The sequence below is a fragment of the Canis aureus genome, chromosome 19, assembly GCF_053574225.1.
Source record: "Canis aureus isolate CA01 chromosome 19, VMU_Caureus_v.1.0, whole genome shotgun sequence".
Classification (NCBI taxonomy): Eukaryota; Metazoa; Chordata; class Mammalia; order Carnivora; family Canidae; genus Canis; species Canis aureus.
In genome coordinates, this window is record NC_135629.1 from 39,374,647 (window position 1) to 39,391,795 (window position 17,149).

At 44.6% G+C, this 17,149-nt stretch overlaps 1 protein-coding gene across 17 annotated transcripts in view; it reads right to left on the reverse strand.

The window, feature by feature from the left end:
• Nucleotides 1-17,149, reverse strand: part of DOCK3 (dedicator of cytokinesis 3) — a 514,642-nt gene that overhangs the window by 30,094 nt on the left and 467,399 nt on the right. For 16 of the 17 annotated variants that reach the window (XM_077858742.1, XM_077858737.1, XM_077858739.1 and 13 more), the window contains 6 exons: nt 12,668-12,753; nt 10,289-10,315; nt 10,057-10,152; nt 5,197-5,257; nt 4,588-4,681; nt 2,008-2,156 (listed from right to left, as the gene is read on the reverse strand). In XM_077858742.1, the coding sequence (XP_077714868.1) occupies nt 2,008-2,156; nt 4,588-4,681; nt 5,197-5,257; nt 10,057-10,152; nt 10,289-10,315; nt 12,668-12,753 (513 nt within the window). The remainder of the gene's footprint in view (nt 1-2,007; nt 2,157-4,587; nt 4,682-5,196; nt 5,258-10,056; nt 10,153-10,288; nt 10,316-12,667; nt 12,754-17,149) is intronic. The other variant, XM_077858736.1, reaches the window with a different exon arrangement.

The following is a 17,149-nucleotide window of genomic DNA, read 5'->3' on the forward strand; positions in this document are numbered from 1 at the left end:
CCCAGTCCAGCTTGGGGCAGGCTTCTAGGTTAACCACCTCACCACTGGAGAGAATGGCCCTGGGCTAGACTATGACCTTGAGTTGAACTTCTGACTCAATCCTTCTAGGTGCTTATGAATAAACACAGCATCACAGGATGTTGAGTTGTCTGTACGTGGCAGATAACAGAAAGGCTGGATGTGTATGGGAGAAAAGTGGAGAGCCCGCCTTGTGAGGCAGGGTGTGCTGGCAGTGCTGAGGGCTAGAACTACTTTCCCTGCTCCTCCCCAGATTTTCCTTTTCTGCTTTCCTCCTGTTGCTAAAGTAGGTTTTCTCCTGGCACCAAGAACCCTATAGGAACACTTTTGTGTGTGTGTGACAGCCAGGTTTTGCTTTTTTTGAGCCCATAAAAAAACTTGAATGCTTTCAAGAATTGGTTAGCCCTATCTACTGGTTCTATCAGGTACTGATACACAGAAACTGGACCTTCTGTATGAACCCGAGAGGATGAATCTGACAAACATCTCTTTGGGGATGAGCTTATGAAAGGGCACAGAACCTGTTCCCTCAGAAACTCACAGCAAAAACAGGGCTGCTAGAGCAAGTGAGGGATGCTCAAGAAGGTAGTCCATGGAGTCTTCTGGTCCTCTCCCCTATCCTGGTCATCTACAGTACTCAGGCAGCTTTTGCATTTCATTCTCTTGTCTTAGTTTACTAAGCTGTAAACTTCCTTTTCTAAACACTACTGTGTGCTTAGAGTGTGGAATGAAGAGGGGAACCATTCTCCTACTGGTAGGCTCCATCAGATTGGGTTAACTCTCCACTCTGTACTCTGTGTCCCCAGAAAGAAAAGAGAATACACTAAAAGCACTCATGCACACTCCTACAATGCTCATGCCACTCCTTCCAAGCTGGCAGGGCTTGCTGGGCATGTGGATAAACGGCAGACTCAGCTGGGCTGGGTACCAGAAAGGCAGGCCTGAAAGTGTACTGGTGTGGGCCCTAAGTCCCAGCCCTGGACTGGCAAGGAGAGGAGGCTTCGGGATGGCACTGTGGATCAGTCATGCATGGGCCTCCTCCTGCGTTAGGTTACATGAGAGCTCCTGAGGATTTGGAAAGGTTCCTGCATGGATGAATGCTTCTAACAAAGATATCTCCTATGTTAAATAAAACTGATGAATGTTTCCTGATTTCTGTGCAAAACCCATCAATGTTTAAATCTTTCTTTTTTATGATGAAAAAATTCATTTAAAAAAAAAAAAAACAATTTCCATTCAAGTCAGGAATTCAGCCACAATCGTTCCCTGAGTGATCCAAATTCAGCTTTTTAAAGCATACTCAAAGCTGAATAATCAGCAAACACTATTAACAAGACCCGAAACCAGCCCTTCCAGTACATGGGCCACAACCAACATTAGATGGTCAGAGGGTCCCATGAGAAGCCTTCTGGAAAATGGGAACAGGATAGCTGGGAAGTCTCCAGGAGGCCAACACCAATGCTTACAGTGCCTGTCAGGATTACAGATTTGAGCTTGATAGGGAAGAACCACAATGAAAGAAGTTCAGTCTGTGCTGAGAGAAATTCAAGATAACATGTACAAGTGAGAGGCAGGACATACCTCCTTTGACTAAGGTTAAAATCTACTCATTCTTACAGCTTATATTTTCTATGGCAGATTAGGAAAGCTACATTAATTCTTTAAGTAAATCTAATAAATGTAAGTGGGGCCCAAAAGCCCCTGCTGTAGGAGCAGCAGCATTTATAGATGTGCAAAGCTGGTATGTGGGGTTGTCTCTTACACCCTCAATCTGGAATTGGCTTCTAAGCCACAGAATTAAACTGTTATATATCTTTTTTCCCCAGAGAAAAAAATCATGCTGCCTCCAAAGGTAATGCACACCCATGGGCATCTATCCACTCACCGCCCCACACACCACCCTCTAGCTTTTGCCCTTCCCTACGTGTCGAGATGCCATGCATTATAGCAGAAGTGTAAGAGTTGAAAGGCTAGTGTAATGGCACCTACCTTGCCTTTGTTGAAGTAGTGGATGATCTTGCGGCATAGTCCCTCTTTCCGCTGCCACTCTGTCTGGGATGGGTAGTGCAGGAATTCCCGCAGTGGCCGTTCCTCCCACTGCAGCAGCTCACAGTAGAGAAGCAAAGTGAATGCGGCCTCTGTGGGGACAGGCAATGTGGAGGTCCAGGGGCTTCTCATCAGGGGTCCAGGAGTAGCCTGGTGCCAGGCGACTAGGCTAAACACCATGCTAGGGCAGGGCATGTGCAGCCTGGATCAGGGACACTGGATACCAAAGGTAAGACAGAGGGACTGTGCAGCCAGCCAATAACCCTTGCCCATAGCTTTCAGGGGCCTAAGATCCTGGCAGACATTTTCCTCTCATGGCCTAATCACTAATGGGGGGCTCCAGATAAAGGATGGCCTAGTTCCCTGAGAATCTGTGCACAGGTTGCCTTACTTTGGGACACTGACCTGTCAGAGAGTTGTTGGGTTCCTTTTTGGTCAACTAACTACAGCTTCTTTCCCAACCTTTTCAGACTGGCTCTTGTGGGTGAGCACTGACCAAGACTTCCCTCAGCCCTTCCTAAGCCAGCCCCAGTGCCTCTAGCATGGTTTTTTGACCTCAGCATGGCCCTTATCTCTACTATTTCTAAGAGGACCAGAGAGGAGTATAAATGGTGGTAACTATCTGATGGGCATGTAGCCAGAAGCTCCATTCCAGCATCTAAAGTTGATGCTGGAGCCAGACCAGAGGACCAGTGACACCTTACCCTGGATGTGGAACTGTTGGAGAGGGTTACAGAAGACAAAAGCAACTAAATACTATGGTTCCCTAAATTCTAAGGCATGTGTCACCCTGAATTATAACCACTGTTGTACTTGCTCATTTTTAGTGGGCCTCTCCTACTGGCAAGGTGATTAGCCCAGTTTCTGCTTGGCCTTCAAGGCCTACTCACATCCATGCCCCATGACTGTGACGAATCTCATTTCTAACTATCCCATAACCCCCTTCTAGTTTTAGCCAAATACAGCTACCTCCAGCCACTCTCCAGGCTCCTTCTCATAGTCTCTCTGCCTGTGCTCTGGCCACTGACCTTCCTGTCCAGGGATGCACATGCCTCCTCACTGGATCCAGATGGGAAGTCCTTTCTTTCTGGGGGCAAGACCCTGAGGCACTCAAGGCCTCCTCTGGAACTGAGGAAACCAGGTGAGAGCTTTTCCTTTCTTGGCTGTATCCTTTACAGATGTTATTCCTGAGGCCACCAGAGATGTGGTTCAGCACCCTCTCTCTATCCAAATCCCTGACCCAGCCTCTCAGTCATGGCCAGTCCTTGAGGAGTTTAGTAAATGCCTCTAGAGTCCATGAAATTTATCAAAATCTATTACTTCACCACTTTCTCAGAGGGTTGCTGGAATCATGAGTGGAAGCAGAGATTGTCATAGTCAGCCCAGTCATTTCAGATTTTAATTCTTGCCAACCTGTGTGGTCAGGAAAGGTTGTATCTATGCCATACAGTCTCTTACATTTAGAGATAAGGAAGGAGGACTCTGTGTTTCTATAAATCCATCTAATTCTAGTCATGTTTATGGACAAGAATAGCTTGAATTTCCTGGTCTGTCACACAAATTCAAGTTGTATGGCTCAAAAGCAAGGATATGGTGGCTGGTCACTACAGTGAAGAAGGTGGCTATTTGGGGGGAACTATGGTACAAGGTGATCAGGCAGGAGAGACATGCACATATACCCACCTAACTAAGAGTGGTACTCAGTAAACAGCATGACAGGCAGGCTGACTGCTGTTAAATTTATTCCATTAGAAAAGGCCTTGGGATGCCTGGGTGACTCAGTGAGTTGAGTGTCCGACTCTTGATTTCAGCTCAGGTCATGATCTCAGGTGGTGAGATCAAACCTGGAGTTGGGCTCTGTACTCTAGGGAAGTCTGCTTAAGATTCTCTCTCTCCCTTTCCCTCTTCCTGCCCCTACCCCTCCAAAAAAAGAACAGGCCTTAGTATGGATTAAGTTGTAAATACAATGAAAAGGTGTCTGGCCTGTCAGAAAGCCAGATGAACACTCTCCATATTCTCCATTGGGAGCTCAAAGTGGGGCTGCTGTGCAGTTGCAGGGCAGGGCAGTGTAGGCTGCAAAGCAGTTCTGCCAGTGAGTTCTGGAAGTCCCAGGGTTAAGTGGGTATTTCTGTGTTATGGTCTCCCTTAGCTCTGGCTATGGAGGTCCTTAGGAAGGCTCTGCTCATGGAGTAACACTGAGCTCAGGATGCTCTGAACCTAGCACATCAGAATTTGAGGTTACCCTTGAGGCCTCACAGTGAGTAGATATGAGGCAAGGAGAGAGCAGAACAGCTTCAGACAGCAGAGGACCTGGCATGGCAGTACAAGGACGATTTCTGCCCACTTTCTCTCCACTACATGTTGCAAAGGAGTTGAGGGAAAGCAGTGAGGTGAAGGCACAGCACAGACCCCAACACTCTGCTAAGATCTGGAAGGTACCAGATCAGAGCCTTTTTCTGCCAGCTGTGCATTCCTGTCCAGCCTGTCCTCAGGGGGAGGCATGACTGTCCCCCTTCCACTCACCTGTATAGTTTTCAGCCTGCAAATGCATATCACAAAGCTTATGGATGTAGCGGATATACATCTCTTCTTTGTTAATTTCAGATTTGTAAAAATTCTATAAGAGAGAAGGAAATATACATAAAGATGAGAGAGGCTTCCACCAGTAGTGGCCATACCTGAGCTCCAGGCAGCTGGCCAAGGTCCTGGGTGTGCTGGGCAGGAGAAGGAGGGCAGGGTATGGAGGCATTCAGCACCAGAAAAAGAAAGGACCAGCCAGAAGGCACACCTGCTCCCCAGGTGTGGTGGAGCCTGTGACAGATCTGCAGGAGTGCTAAGTAGTGAGAAAGAGGAAGAGTGCCAAGGCAGACTGAGAATTAGGATATGTCAGGGTTGACTTGACCTTGCCAAGAGGCCAGGGTGGAGTTTTGCCCAAAGAGAAGCTCATGTCATTCCTTTTCCAAATGGGAATGTGACTGATGAGGTGCCAGTCTCCACGATACCAGGGACAAAGCTGAAATCTTGACTCAAACCCTTAGGCTCACAGCCACTGTAGAAGGGCCATGCCCATCACAGTGCAGGACAGAAACCATTCCACTAGGCAGATAGGAAGAAGGGCCCATGTCCTCTCACCATCAGGTTAACAGTGCAGCCAATCTTCTTATTCTCTGTTTCCTCTCCTTTCATGCAGTCCCTGGAAGGGAGAACACAAAGGAATGTCCCATGGCATAGAACTGCAGTATCATGGAGGTATCAGTATGACTAAACCCTAAATTAGGATGCCCTCCAACAGGAAATGCTTCCACAGATGGGGACTGTACGGTGAGCAACCTCTGAGCTTTGGGCCCACTTTTAGGGTTCAAAAGTCTCTGTTCAACTGAACCCCTCATTCTGGTGGCAGAGTGTAGGGCCCAGATAGTACATAGGGCATTAAGTGGCACTGACCAATATCCTCAGCACAGAAGAATTTATCAGTAAAACAGAATATTGAATCCCCAAGTCCCCAAGGAGAGGCACAGAGCTTTTCTTTCAGGGAAGTTTCTTTTTTTTTTTTTATAATAAATTTATTTTTTATTGGTGTTCAATTTGCCAACATACAGGGAAGTTTCCTTTTGTAGGATAGTGTTTAACAGAAGCTAAGATGCTCTACTTCATGGACTGAGCTTCAGGACTCTGTGGCTACAGCAACCATAGCATGGTTGCCATGTTAACCACCTCACTGGCTTTTCTCCCTGTGGTCTCCTTCCTGTGCATTAATAAGAAGCAGCACATTTGAAGTTTCTTTCTGGCTTAGGGGTAGCTTCAGCCAGGGCTGGGTGTAGGAGGGGTCAGGGCTGGCCTGGGAGACACAGAACAATGGGAACCCTGAGAATGGATCTTTCCCTATGGAGAGAGGGGTCAAAACTACACTCCTCTTGAAGAAGCAGAGGCATGGCACGAAGAGACAAAGGAGAAGGAGAACCAGACTGGTGAATCCTGCAAGAAGCCTCCTGTGCACACAGCCAGTCAGAGTCCCATTTGCCTGTTGTGCCTCTTTGGCACCCCATACTGCTCTGGTATATAGATACAGCTCCTTGTATAGCTGTAGGTTAGAGAAAGGCTGCATAAGCGGGTTTATGGAACACTAAGATCAGGTGGAGAGGGTGCCTTGGCTTTCTCCACCTACAGGCAGGGGGCACAGTGAGGAGCATCACGACTGAGAGTCAGGAGCCCTAGTCCAAGTCACTGAACCTCTGGGTGATCGTTTGACAAATGCAGTTATCTGCACCTTCCCAGCTGCAATCCAGCTCCCAGAAGGATGATGACTTTTTTGGAAGAAAGAATACTGAGAAATCTACACAACTCTCATGATATTCCACAAAGTCAAGTGTCCTTCCATCTATGGAGGGTTACTATCAGAGTTGGTGGCTCTTTGGGATTTGAAACCAAGGTCCTTCTTGTTGGGTTCCCTAATATCAGTCATAGGTATTTGGTTCCTTTGTAGCCAGATATGGGTGTCCTGAACATGCCACTGCAGAACCTTTTAGATGAATAGGAAATGCCCCTTTTGGAGCTAGCAGGGATGGGAAACTGCTGTGACTTTTCAAGAGGAGGGCCAGATGGTCAACTTGTTACAAGCAACACACAAGGTAGCAGGAGGCATCTGTCTCTCCAATAAGTTGGCCCCACATAGGGCAGTGAGATCTCAACTAGATACTTTGGCATTAAATGGTTTGTTTTTTTCTAGAAAGCATCTGAAACACTTACCAGGCATCACCTTCTGTTTGGCCATAACTAGAACTTCACTGCCAAGTCAATTAAACAAAAGCAGTGGCCTCAACCCTGTGGTGCTAGGGACATTTCCTATTCATCTTTGTGTGCTATGACCACCTTTCCGATGCACTGCAAACAGCTAACATTTTTCTTCTGTGTGGCTACTCAACAAAGATGATACCTTTTATTTTTTATTTTTTAAAGATTTTATTTATTTATTCATGAGAGACATAGAGAGAGAGAGAAGCAGAGACATAGGCAGAGGGAGAAGCAGACTCCACACATGAAGCTTGATGTGGGACTCGATCCCAGATCCCAGGATCATGCCCTGAGCCAAAGGCAGACGCTCAATCGCTGAGCCACCCGGGCGTCCTGAGAGGGTATCTTTTAAAGCCAATGACTTGGGTGCAGCCACTGCTCTGCTCTCCTTCACTCTTTCTCTGGAGGATGAATAGGGAAGACTCTCCTAAAAAGGCTTCTGAAGCAACTGGCTGCGAGCATCTCGCTGGTGCTGATCTAGAGTAGGGCCAGGGCAGCCTTTAGTGAGACTGGAGAGGTGTGAGAATGAAGGTTCCATAACCTCCAGTTCCTCTGATTCCACTTAAATCCTCAAGGGTTTGGCAACTCTATCTCTGTCCCTAAGAACCACTCCCCCCAACCCTGACCTCCAGGGCGTCTGCTTCCTCACATGGAAAGTATAGCTGCCACCAGTGAGCATCTTTATATCTGACATAAAATGTCACTCACACAAAAGCTGAAGACATTAACACAAAAGTTGAAGAGGTACTCTTCAACTCTGAGGTACTCAGATGAGGTTCATGCTGGTCTAAAACGGAGTCTCCCACTCTAGGTTCAGGTCATTCTGGAGTATAACCTAAACCTATTAATTATTTGTATAATTAATGTATATACATTTAACTGCCAACAACTATTTTTTTTTCTTTTTTTTCCAACTATTTTCTTAGTAGGTTCTTACTGAACTAAACTGCATTGTGGTTGAAGAGACTTCCTTGGTTTCTGCATGGTCTCCCAATCAATCAATATGTACTGTATACCTGACAGAGAACCATCAAGTCTCCATGCAGGGAACCAGGGAGATAAGGACAAGGTCCCTATCCTTAAGGAGCTGCTCTCTTCAATTGAATGAGTCAGAAAGGTGACAAATGATCATCATTCAAGGTGACTGATACTTTGAAAAAAGTATGTGCAAAGATCCAGGTAAGCTCCTATCTGCAACAGCCTCCTTGATGGAGCTTGGTGGGACGCAGTATGTAAAGAAGCCTAAAGAGAAGGATGTGAGTGGTGACAACATGGATGAAGGGGCAGGGCAGGGCTCCTGAATCAGATGTGGGTTCAGATCCTAGCAGTGGCATTTCCTACCAATGGTATTTCTTCACTGATAAAAACCAGGATAACTCTTCAGGACTGCATATGGGCTTAGATACAATGTTTATCAAGCACAGAGCACATGATATTTAATATTTTATTCATTTATTTATAGAGATGAGAGAGAGAGAGAGAGAGAGAGAGAGAGAGAGAGAGGGGGGGGGGCAGAGAGAACAGAGGGAGAAGCAGGCTCCATGCAGTGAGCCTGACGTGGGACTCGATCCTGGATCTCTGGGATCACGCCCTGGACCGAAGGCGGTGCTAAACCACTGAGCTACCTGGGCTGCCCCACATGGTATGTTTTTAATAGATAAGAACCATTATAAACATTATGGTGTTTCCTTTCCTGTTAACAAGGAGCAACAGTAGGAGGTTAGAGTGTACACATGGGCAGTGGGGACTGTCAGGGGACAGGGCTGGAGACATGGGCAAAGGCTAGTTAATGAAGGACTTTTATGCCTTGTGAAAGAGTATGAACCTTGTTTTTTTTTTTTTTTTAGGAACCATTTCTGAGACAATAAATGGAAGAGAATGAAATTGGTTTTGGCCATGAATTTGAGTTGTTTGTACAATGTAGGTACAAAAATAAAAAAGACAGCTAGAAATTAATTTTGACTCTTTCTGGTAGGCCACAATGAATAGAACTGACCTTTAGTAAATGTTTTGGTGGAGAAAAGGTTACAGAGTTTTGTCCACCCTTCTTCCCTGTCTGATGGCAGGTGCAGAAAAGGTTGGGAATGTGGCATGAGCAAAGGAGTTCACTATTCTAAAAGGGGTCCCCAAAAGGCCACTTGTGACCTCCTTAGACCCCCCCCCCCCAAATGGGCTAAAACTCACAAAAGCACAACTGTGCTACAGGAAGAAGGGATGCTTAAGATGCAAGCCCATTTCTCAGGAATCTCATTTCCATGTCTGGCTAGTGCACTGGACACCTGAATTTTTGCAAAGCAGAAGTCTTGGCATAGCAGTACCCTCTATTCAGCAGCCACTGAAGGTGGCCTCCACTCCCTCATTTCCTGATACGTGGATTGAAAGTGCTCCCCCTAGTGTTTGCACATCTTGTAGCAGAGAAGAGACAACTACTGCTTGGTGATGGATTTCTTCTGTTATTCTTCCTCACTCCCTAGCACCTTCCTCTAGGCTCCCAAAAGGTATCCTTAGCCACCATATGAACTCTGCTGGGAAAATAAACCTGTCATGGGGGCCTCATTGCCACTTCTGGAGTAATTCAAACCCATGATATGATAGAAGGCAAGACTTCATGAAAAAATTAATTTTACATGAATTCTCAGAGTGAACACAGCATAAAGATCTCTCAGCTCACAGTCTGCTTCCTCTAATCTGTTCATGGCCAGGACCGAGGAATAGAAATAAATAGACTTTAGGCAAAGAATAGAGGCATGGAAAAGTAGGGTCTCCAGTCCCTGGAAAAACCAACTGGAAGTCCTATGAGGTCACACTTCTGCACCAGGTGACATTTCCCTACCCATCTGCCATATAGCCCTCAGGAACATCTGCACAAAGGCCTACAGTTGTTTCCTGCATTGCTAAGCTGTGCCCATTCCTCTGAGCCTTTTCTGGATGGAAAGCCAGTTGGTGGCATGTCCCTGGGATACCCCCCGGTGGCACATATTATGGGGGAATCCCAGGAAGCCCTGGCCTACTTGTGGGAGAAGGCTCTTTCCCTCTCTTTCCTGCCCATCAGTAGATTCCTAATGACTAGTGATGGCACTGAAAACAAGAACATGGTTTTGAGGGCTACATGGGCTCAATTTTAAGGTCAGGGGATGTCCTTGCTGAGGAAAATATCCTGATCAGAGAAGAGGTCAGGTAGGTAGTTGCCTGAGAAGATACCTGTAGTCAAGCAGACGTTCCATGAGGCGGGTTACTGAGGTCACAAAGGAAATGCCAGTTTCACGCCATGTTTCCTGTTCAACCTTCTCCAGCAGGCTATTGGTAGGAGGGTAGGGGAAACAAACACAACATACAATTCATGAGCCTTCCCTGGGCACCAGAGTGAGGTCCCGGAGCCCATGGGGCCTGTGATGGATCTGGAGACGGCAGACTTACCACACTGCAGTCTTACCTGGGGTAGGGCCCAAACAGCTGGGTTCTACTCCATGCAGCAGAAAGCAAAGACAAGGTGATTACTGAACTGGCAGGAACAGATGAGCATATTTTTCCATTTTCCTGTATAAGTTCCTAAGGATGCCAATGAACTGAGGAAGGTGTTTTAAAGCCCCAGCCCTTTAGTGTCACTGTGAGGTTTGAGGTGAAATAGCAGCTGAGTGAGAGCCCACTGAGGATGGATCTGGCTTTGTAGTTGGCTGTCTACCTCTATCACTGCTCAAGAGGCATCCTTGGCAAACATACAAACTTATCTTTTCACATAAACCAAGAAAAAGGTTCCGACTACTCTTGAGGGTCCAGTATGAAGAGTAGTGAGGTAGCTCCAGGAGCTATATCTAGTCATCTTCACTGTCCAGGGATGCTTTCCTGTGAAATGTACCAGAGCCAAGAGCTAAACGCCCAGGTCCTTTTCTCATCTGCCAGCCCATGTTCCTCGTACCTCAGGGCAGCCTCTGGCTTCTCTGCCTTCTTACATATCTCTCCTAGGGGATGATGACCTGGACTCTCTGCTTCCTCCAGTGATAAGCCCAGGTCCAGGTCTCTTTCCTGATTCTTTTCCACACTGTCTCTCACTCCCTAAAAGTCATGAAAAGTCACCTGGAATGGCAGGTTCAGATAGAGGTCCAGCCTGGCTGCTGTTAATGCTGCCATGATGGTGATGGTCTTCTCCACACAGTGTGTGGCTTTAGCCAAAGCTTTTGGGAAAGTGAAGCTTTCCTATGTGACCCATATTACTCTAGAGAGAAGGCAGAACCATTGCTCTGGCCTCTAAGCTGTGTGGATGAAGCCGCTGTCAGTATTTTCTCAAACTACAGAGCTCTTCTGTCTTGGAGGACTGAGAAAGGTATTCTGTGAACAAAGAAGCCTGGGAAATGCTAGTCACACACCTTTTGGAGGTATTTCACATCTTTCTTTGTGTTGTAGGCTTTGAGAAATCCTAAAATACAGAGGACTGTTCAATTTTGTCTAATTGAATCTTTTTCTGAACTGATTAGCCCATGATCCACATATTTTTTTTTCCCAGCATCTTCCCCTAAACACAAATTGGGAAATGCTGCTCCATGGCTCTCAGCAGCTTTTTATCCTCAGACATGACTTAGAAGAGTTTATGAAACACTATTTGGTCAGGTAATCAGTAACTACAAGTTATTTGTGTGCTTTTTTCCTCTGTAGTAAAATCATCTGCTAGTGACTTAGGAAGAGATTTCTCTGCATTATTTCCATAATTAGAAACATCTTCAGCTAAAAGAAAAATACTATAATATGGATTAATTTTCATGAATTATAATTATTTAAATTTCAAATAAATTCAAATTTATTGTGTGACTCATCCAAGAACAAAGTGGGCAGGATATAGCAGAAAGATTTCCTGCTGTCAAAATTAGAAGATCTGAGTCTTCCCTCACAGAGCTGCTTCTCACTGGTCATTCAACTGAAGGCCTGCTAACACTTACTTTCTTGATCTCAGTTTTATCACCTCATCAGGGTAATTTTTGCTCTGACCACTTCACAGGTGTGTTGTGAGGATCAAGCAAGAAATGTCAACATATTCTGTACACTGTAAAGTTCTAAGCAAATGTACAGTATTATTATTGGAAAAATATGTTACAGGCTTATCTTTAAAATGACACTAAAACAAAATATTAAAGCTGGAAATAATGAGTAAGATGTGAGGGGACTTTAGAGCTGAAAGAGTCTTAAGATTTTGTTTTTTAGGAAGATAAAGTGTCCAACATCACTATCTAGGAGGACCATGGCTCCCCGGAGTCCCTCTTTTGGACTTAGCCCTATGGCAATTCCTATAAGGTCTCTTGGCCTCCATCAGTTCAAGACAGAAGCTATGCATGGTGGACTTGGGAGAACCCTTGACATAATTCAGTACAACCTCATTTCACAAACAGGGAAGCTGGCCTGGAGAGTGGGTACAACGTGTTAAAGTCACAATATCCATGGTAATGTTTTTTTTCAAGCTAATTATATCATGTTACAAACCAGGGACTTAAGTTTTTTCCTCTTAGAAATGCCAGCACTGAGCCCTCGCTGAGTCTCCATGGGCTGTTTGCCCAGCTGGATACAGTGCATGCTATGAAGACATATGATGATCCTTTTCCTATCAGCAAATATAAGAGCTCGGAGTTATTGCCCATCTCTACCTCTTTAGTCAACTATGGCAATCCCTGAGAGAGCTTGCTGCCTAAATGCCACCTTCCTGTTGACTAGGAACAACCCAGGTCTCTCCTGATACCTACCCTCTGAAGCTTGGGGTGCACTACCCTTTATCAGCCCACTTCACCCCCTCCCCCAGCGTGGGGTGCCATGGGCTGAAACAGCTTACAGCAGGCCGAAGAGCTCCCTGTAGCTCTCGTCGCCTTTCCCTTCTGACACCATGCTGTCCAGTTTGTCAATCAGCTCGGCCTCCACCTAGAGGGAAGCAGAGACTTTGTAAACCCATGCTGACTTCAGAGGAAGGATGGGAAATCCAGGTCCTACCACAGGTGAGGATGATGGGGAACTCCTTCCTGATTTTTTCCTTGTACCAAAAAAATCCTAGGGAAGGCAGGATCTCATCTACAGCACCAAGAAACCACCCTGTCTCCCCCGATTAGGAAGGCCTCCCACTCCAGTGGTTTAAATAAAAGTTGGAACTTACACACCTCAGATACTCTTTTCCCAGTCTAGGGACAAAAGGCAAGGATTCCCTGGAAAGAAAAGTATTTTGGATCCAAAAGAGGCCTTTATCAAGTATTCATCTTTCTTTAAAAATGCTCATTCTGAAAAATTTGTGTAAGTAAAATATATTTGGTTAGAATTTTCTCCTCTAGTCAGCCAGTCAGAAAGGAAGCTTGCTGCAGAGCTAGTCCTCACTGTAATGGCTGATATGATTCTGAGGTGAGCCAAAGATGAGTGCTTCATTCAGAGATTCTCCTTCAGGATACAAAGCTCTGCTGTTTGTCCTAGGACCTAAAAGCCCTTGGAGCGGCTGCTGCTGTCTCATCACTGGGGCCTCTGCATTTGTTATTGAATTCCTAAACTGTAGGGAGCAAGACTGCACTTGTTCCCACCTCACTGATCTGCAAGGCATTCAGCAGTGCTCAGCCTCTTTTCTAATAAGCCTCCCTGGATTTACTCTGAGGTGGGAAATTAGTTGTAAGTGGTGTGAGATAAAAATCTTTAAAACCCCTCATTAGCCTTTAAAATGTGGTATTGTGGTATTATTTATACAGATAGTTCATATAAACAAAAATGGCATGGCTGCTTTTAATGATGAGCTATAACAGAAGCATTTTCTCACTTCACATAGGGCCAAAGAGTCCTAAGGCAATGAAGTAATAAAAAAATAATTGAATTAGGAAATTCATCAAAAGCAATTATGGCTTCTGAAATCCCTTCAGCAGAAAATGAGAATGGATGAAGAAATACAGTCCTGTTATAGTGGGTCTGCTATGTGGCCAGGATCGACTCTCATACATTTATGTTTGGCCTGGTGAGTCAGCTGCTTGAATATACATTTCAGAGAAAATAGAAAATCTGAGACCAGGGGTCCTTAGGGATCAATGCCATCCATCCTTTTTTGTATGGAGAAGAGCCTTCAGCAAGGACTTGCCTGGAGTTATACAAAGTCAGAAAGAGCCAAGCCCAGAGGCCAAGGTATCTCCTTCTTGGTTCAAATTTTATCTTGTCTTACTGGGTCAATCATCTGGCTACAAGCCTCCTAGGGGAAGAAGGGTCTGTTTATAACAAGGGATCTCTCTTAACACATGCCATACAGGAAGACTGTATTTTTCAGAACAGGGCAAAGGTGGGGAGGGGACCTGGAGCAGCAGAGAGTAAAATAGTGCACACATGGGTGCAGCAGTTGCCTGGGGTTCTCAAAATGGGTCTCTGGGCCAGCATTATCAGTCATCAGAGATGTTATAGAAGTGCAAATTTTCAGGGTGCCTGAGTGGCTCAGTTGGTTATGCATCCAACTCTTGATTTTGGCTCAGGTCATGATTTCAGGGCCATGAGATTGAGCCCTGCATTGGGCTCCAGGCTCAGTAGGGAGCCTGCTTAAGATTCTCTCTCCCTTGCTCTTTACTCCTACCCCCACTTACGTGCCTGGAGGTGTGTTCCCTCTCTCAAATAAATAAATAAATCTTTAAAAAATGCAAATTCTTAGGCTCCCAATGGATCAGAAACTTGAGAAGGGGAGATGCACCCTGTTTCAAACAAGCCTTCCAGGGTAGTTCTGATACCTATTCAAGTGTTAGAACTTCTGTGTTAGGCAAAGGAGCTGGTGATAGAAGGCTGTGGGGACATTACATCATCAACCTCTGCAGTCTGGATAAAGGAAGAAGTTTTAGGAGAAACTGAGAAATCCAAAATAGGGAAGGCTGCAGATCAATGTATGCAAAACCAATGTCTTTAAGTCAAATGAAATGCTAAGTTCTTCAAATATATCATGTCATAATTGGCAATACTGACAATTTTAGGTTTGCAGAATTACTTTTATTCTATGGAACCAGGATTCCTAAAGTAACAAGTGACACCTTGTTATTCAAGACATATCAAGACAGATTCAACAACATCTGTCTTGTGACAACCAGCCACCTACTTCCGAGCAAGATATTTCCTCTTTCAGCCTATGTTTCCTTGCTTTTGAAGCAGTAACAGAGGTTAACAGTCCTCTTTGGTATTCCTGTGCCCTAGCTCTTGGAAGTGTTCAATGAATGTTAGTTTGGATTTTCGTCTCCATGAATCTAGCATGTCTCAGGTACTATGTTGAGTTCTAAGGAATAAAAGCACAAGAAATAGCCCTGTTCCCCAATAGCTAGCTCATCATCTGGTAGAGGAGGGAGGGACAACAGCTGACACAGCTCAGCATGATCAACGCTTGGGACAGTGCACAGAGAGGGTGGCCTGCAGTCTGAGACATCAATGGACAGCAGAATTTTGAAAAGTAGTGTTGTAAAAACTTAAGGAAGGCTTTTTGCTCTTTGATCCAGTGATTACAGGTGAGTTTACCTAAGAGAGGAATTAGGAATGGATATGTTTTTTGCAATATTACCAACAAAAATCTGGAATGAATCTGAGTTTCTAAAACTAGGAGCCTAACTAAAAACACTGTGATCTAAGCCATGCAAAGGAATATTCTGTGGCCTCTAAACTGACATTGCAGTACCAAGAAGCATTAACTGACTGGAACAGACAGTGATGACAAAGTACTACTAAAAGGGAGATGAAAACTCAATAGACACAATGGTTCCTGAAACAAAATACTTTTTTTTTTAACTTCAAAACCTCAATGTATGGAAAATGTCTAAAAAAGACATACCACACCCCACTACCCAAGTTACTAATTAGTAGGATTATGGATTACATTTTTTCATTATAGCTTATTTATAATTTAAATTTTTCTACATTAAATAACTACTGGTTTTATAAGTAAAAGAAATATTTTTAGTAGGTGGGAAGAAGTAAGGGAATAGTTAACAGAGCCAAAGCTGTGGAAAGCAAAATTGGAATCAAGACAAAAAGTCACTGAAAATTGATGATTAGAAGGTAACGGGTGATCTTGAAGACAGCAGCTTCAACAGAAGTGGGTACATAATACACACTACACTGAACAGATAGGAGGAGGGTCAGAAGCAGAAAAAGGGGGATGCAAAGAGTAGACCACTCTGTTAAAATATTTGATAGGGAAGCAGCAGCAGGATTTTTCTAACCAGGGACAACAAGGTTTACATGGCTTGCTAGATATCAATCATTCAAAACAGTCTTTTTCGGGGGAGGGCGAGGCCAGAGGGAGAGGAAGAGAGAGAATCTTAAGCAGGCTCCATGCCCAGAATGTAGCCCAACATGGGGCTTGGTCTCACAACCCTGAGATCATGAACTGAAATCAAGAGTTGGACTCCTAACTACTAAACCACTCAGACACTCCACAACAGTCTTAATGAGTGAAAGAACACAGCTTAACAGCTGAGTCTTAAAGTGTGAGACAAAGGAGTTCCAACTTAGTCTTCCACAAAGCTAACCTTCTTTATTCAGGAGTAGTAATGGAGGAATGCAGCCTAGCCCCTCTTTTAACAGACTCAGATGATCCATGGTGCAGCTCTGCAATGCCATCTACTTCTTGGTAACTAGGTTCTCTCATCAGGCAGTTGTGAATTTTGCACAATTAGAAGGCTGTGACAACACAGAAAAGCAACAGTTTTTTTTTTGTTTGAAGTTATTATTTCTCCAAAATATAAAGGCATTAGAGCTGCATGCTCCCCAAATGGATTTTTATGTTAAATACTATTTACCCATGATAAAGAGCATCTATAAAAAACCTAGAGCTAGCATCATACTTAATAGTGAAATACCAAATGCTTTCCCCAAAGATAAAGAGCAAAGCAAGGTTGTCCACTCTCATTACTCTTATTTAACACCAGACCAGAGGTCTTAGCCAGTGCAATGAGGTAAGAAAAAAAAAATAAGGGTGTCTGCATGGTTCATTCGGTTAAGTGTCTGACTCTTGATTTCAGCTCAGGTCATGATCTCAGGGCTGTGAGATCAAGCCTTGCATCAGGCTCTGCACTGGGTGTGGAGCCTGTATAACATTCCCTCTCTCCCTCTCCTTCTACCCCTACACCTCCATTTGCACCTGCACACATTCTCTCTCTAAAAGAAAATATAAGAAGAGAAAATAAGAAACATACAGATTAGAAAGGAAGAAACAAAACTGTCTCTGTTTGAAGGTGATATGATTATCTAATAGAAAATCCCAAAGAATTTCCAAAAACCTTCTGGAAGTAGAAGTGAGTTTAGCAAAGGTGCAGGAAATAATATTAATATA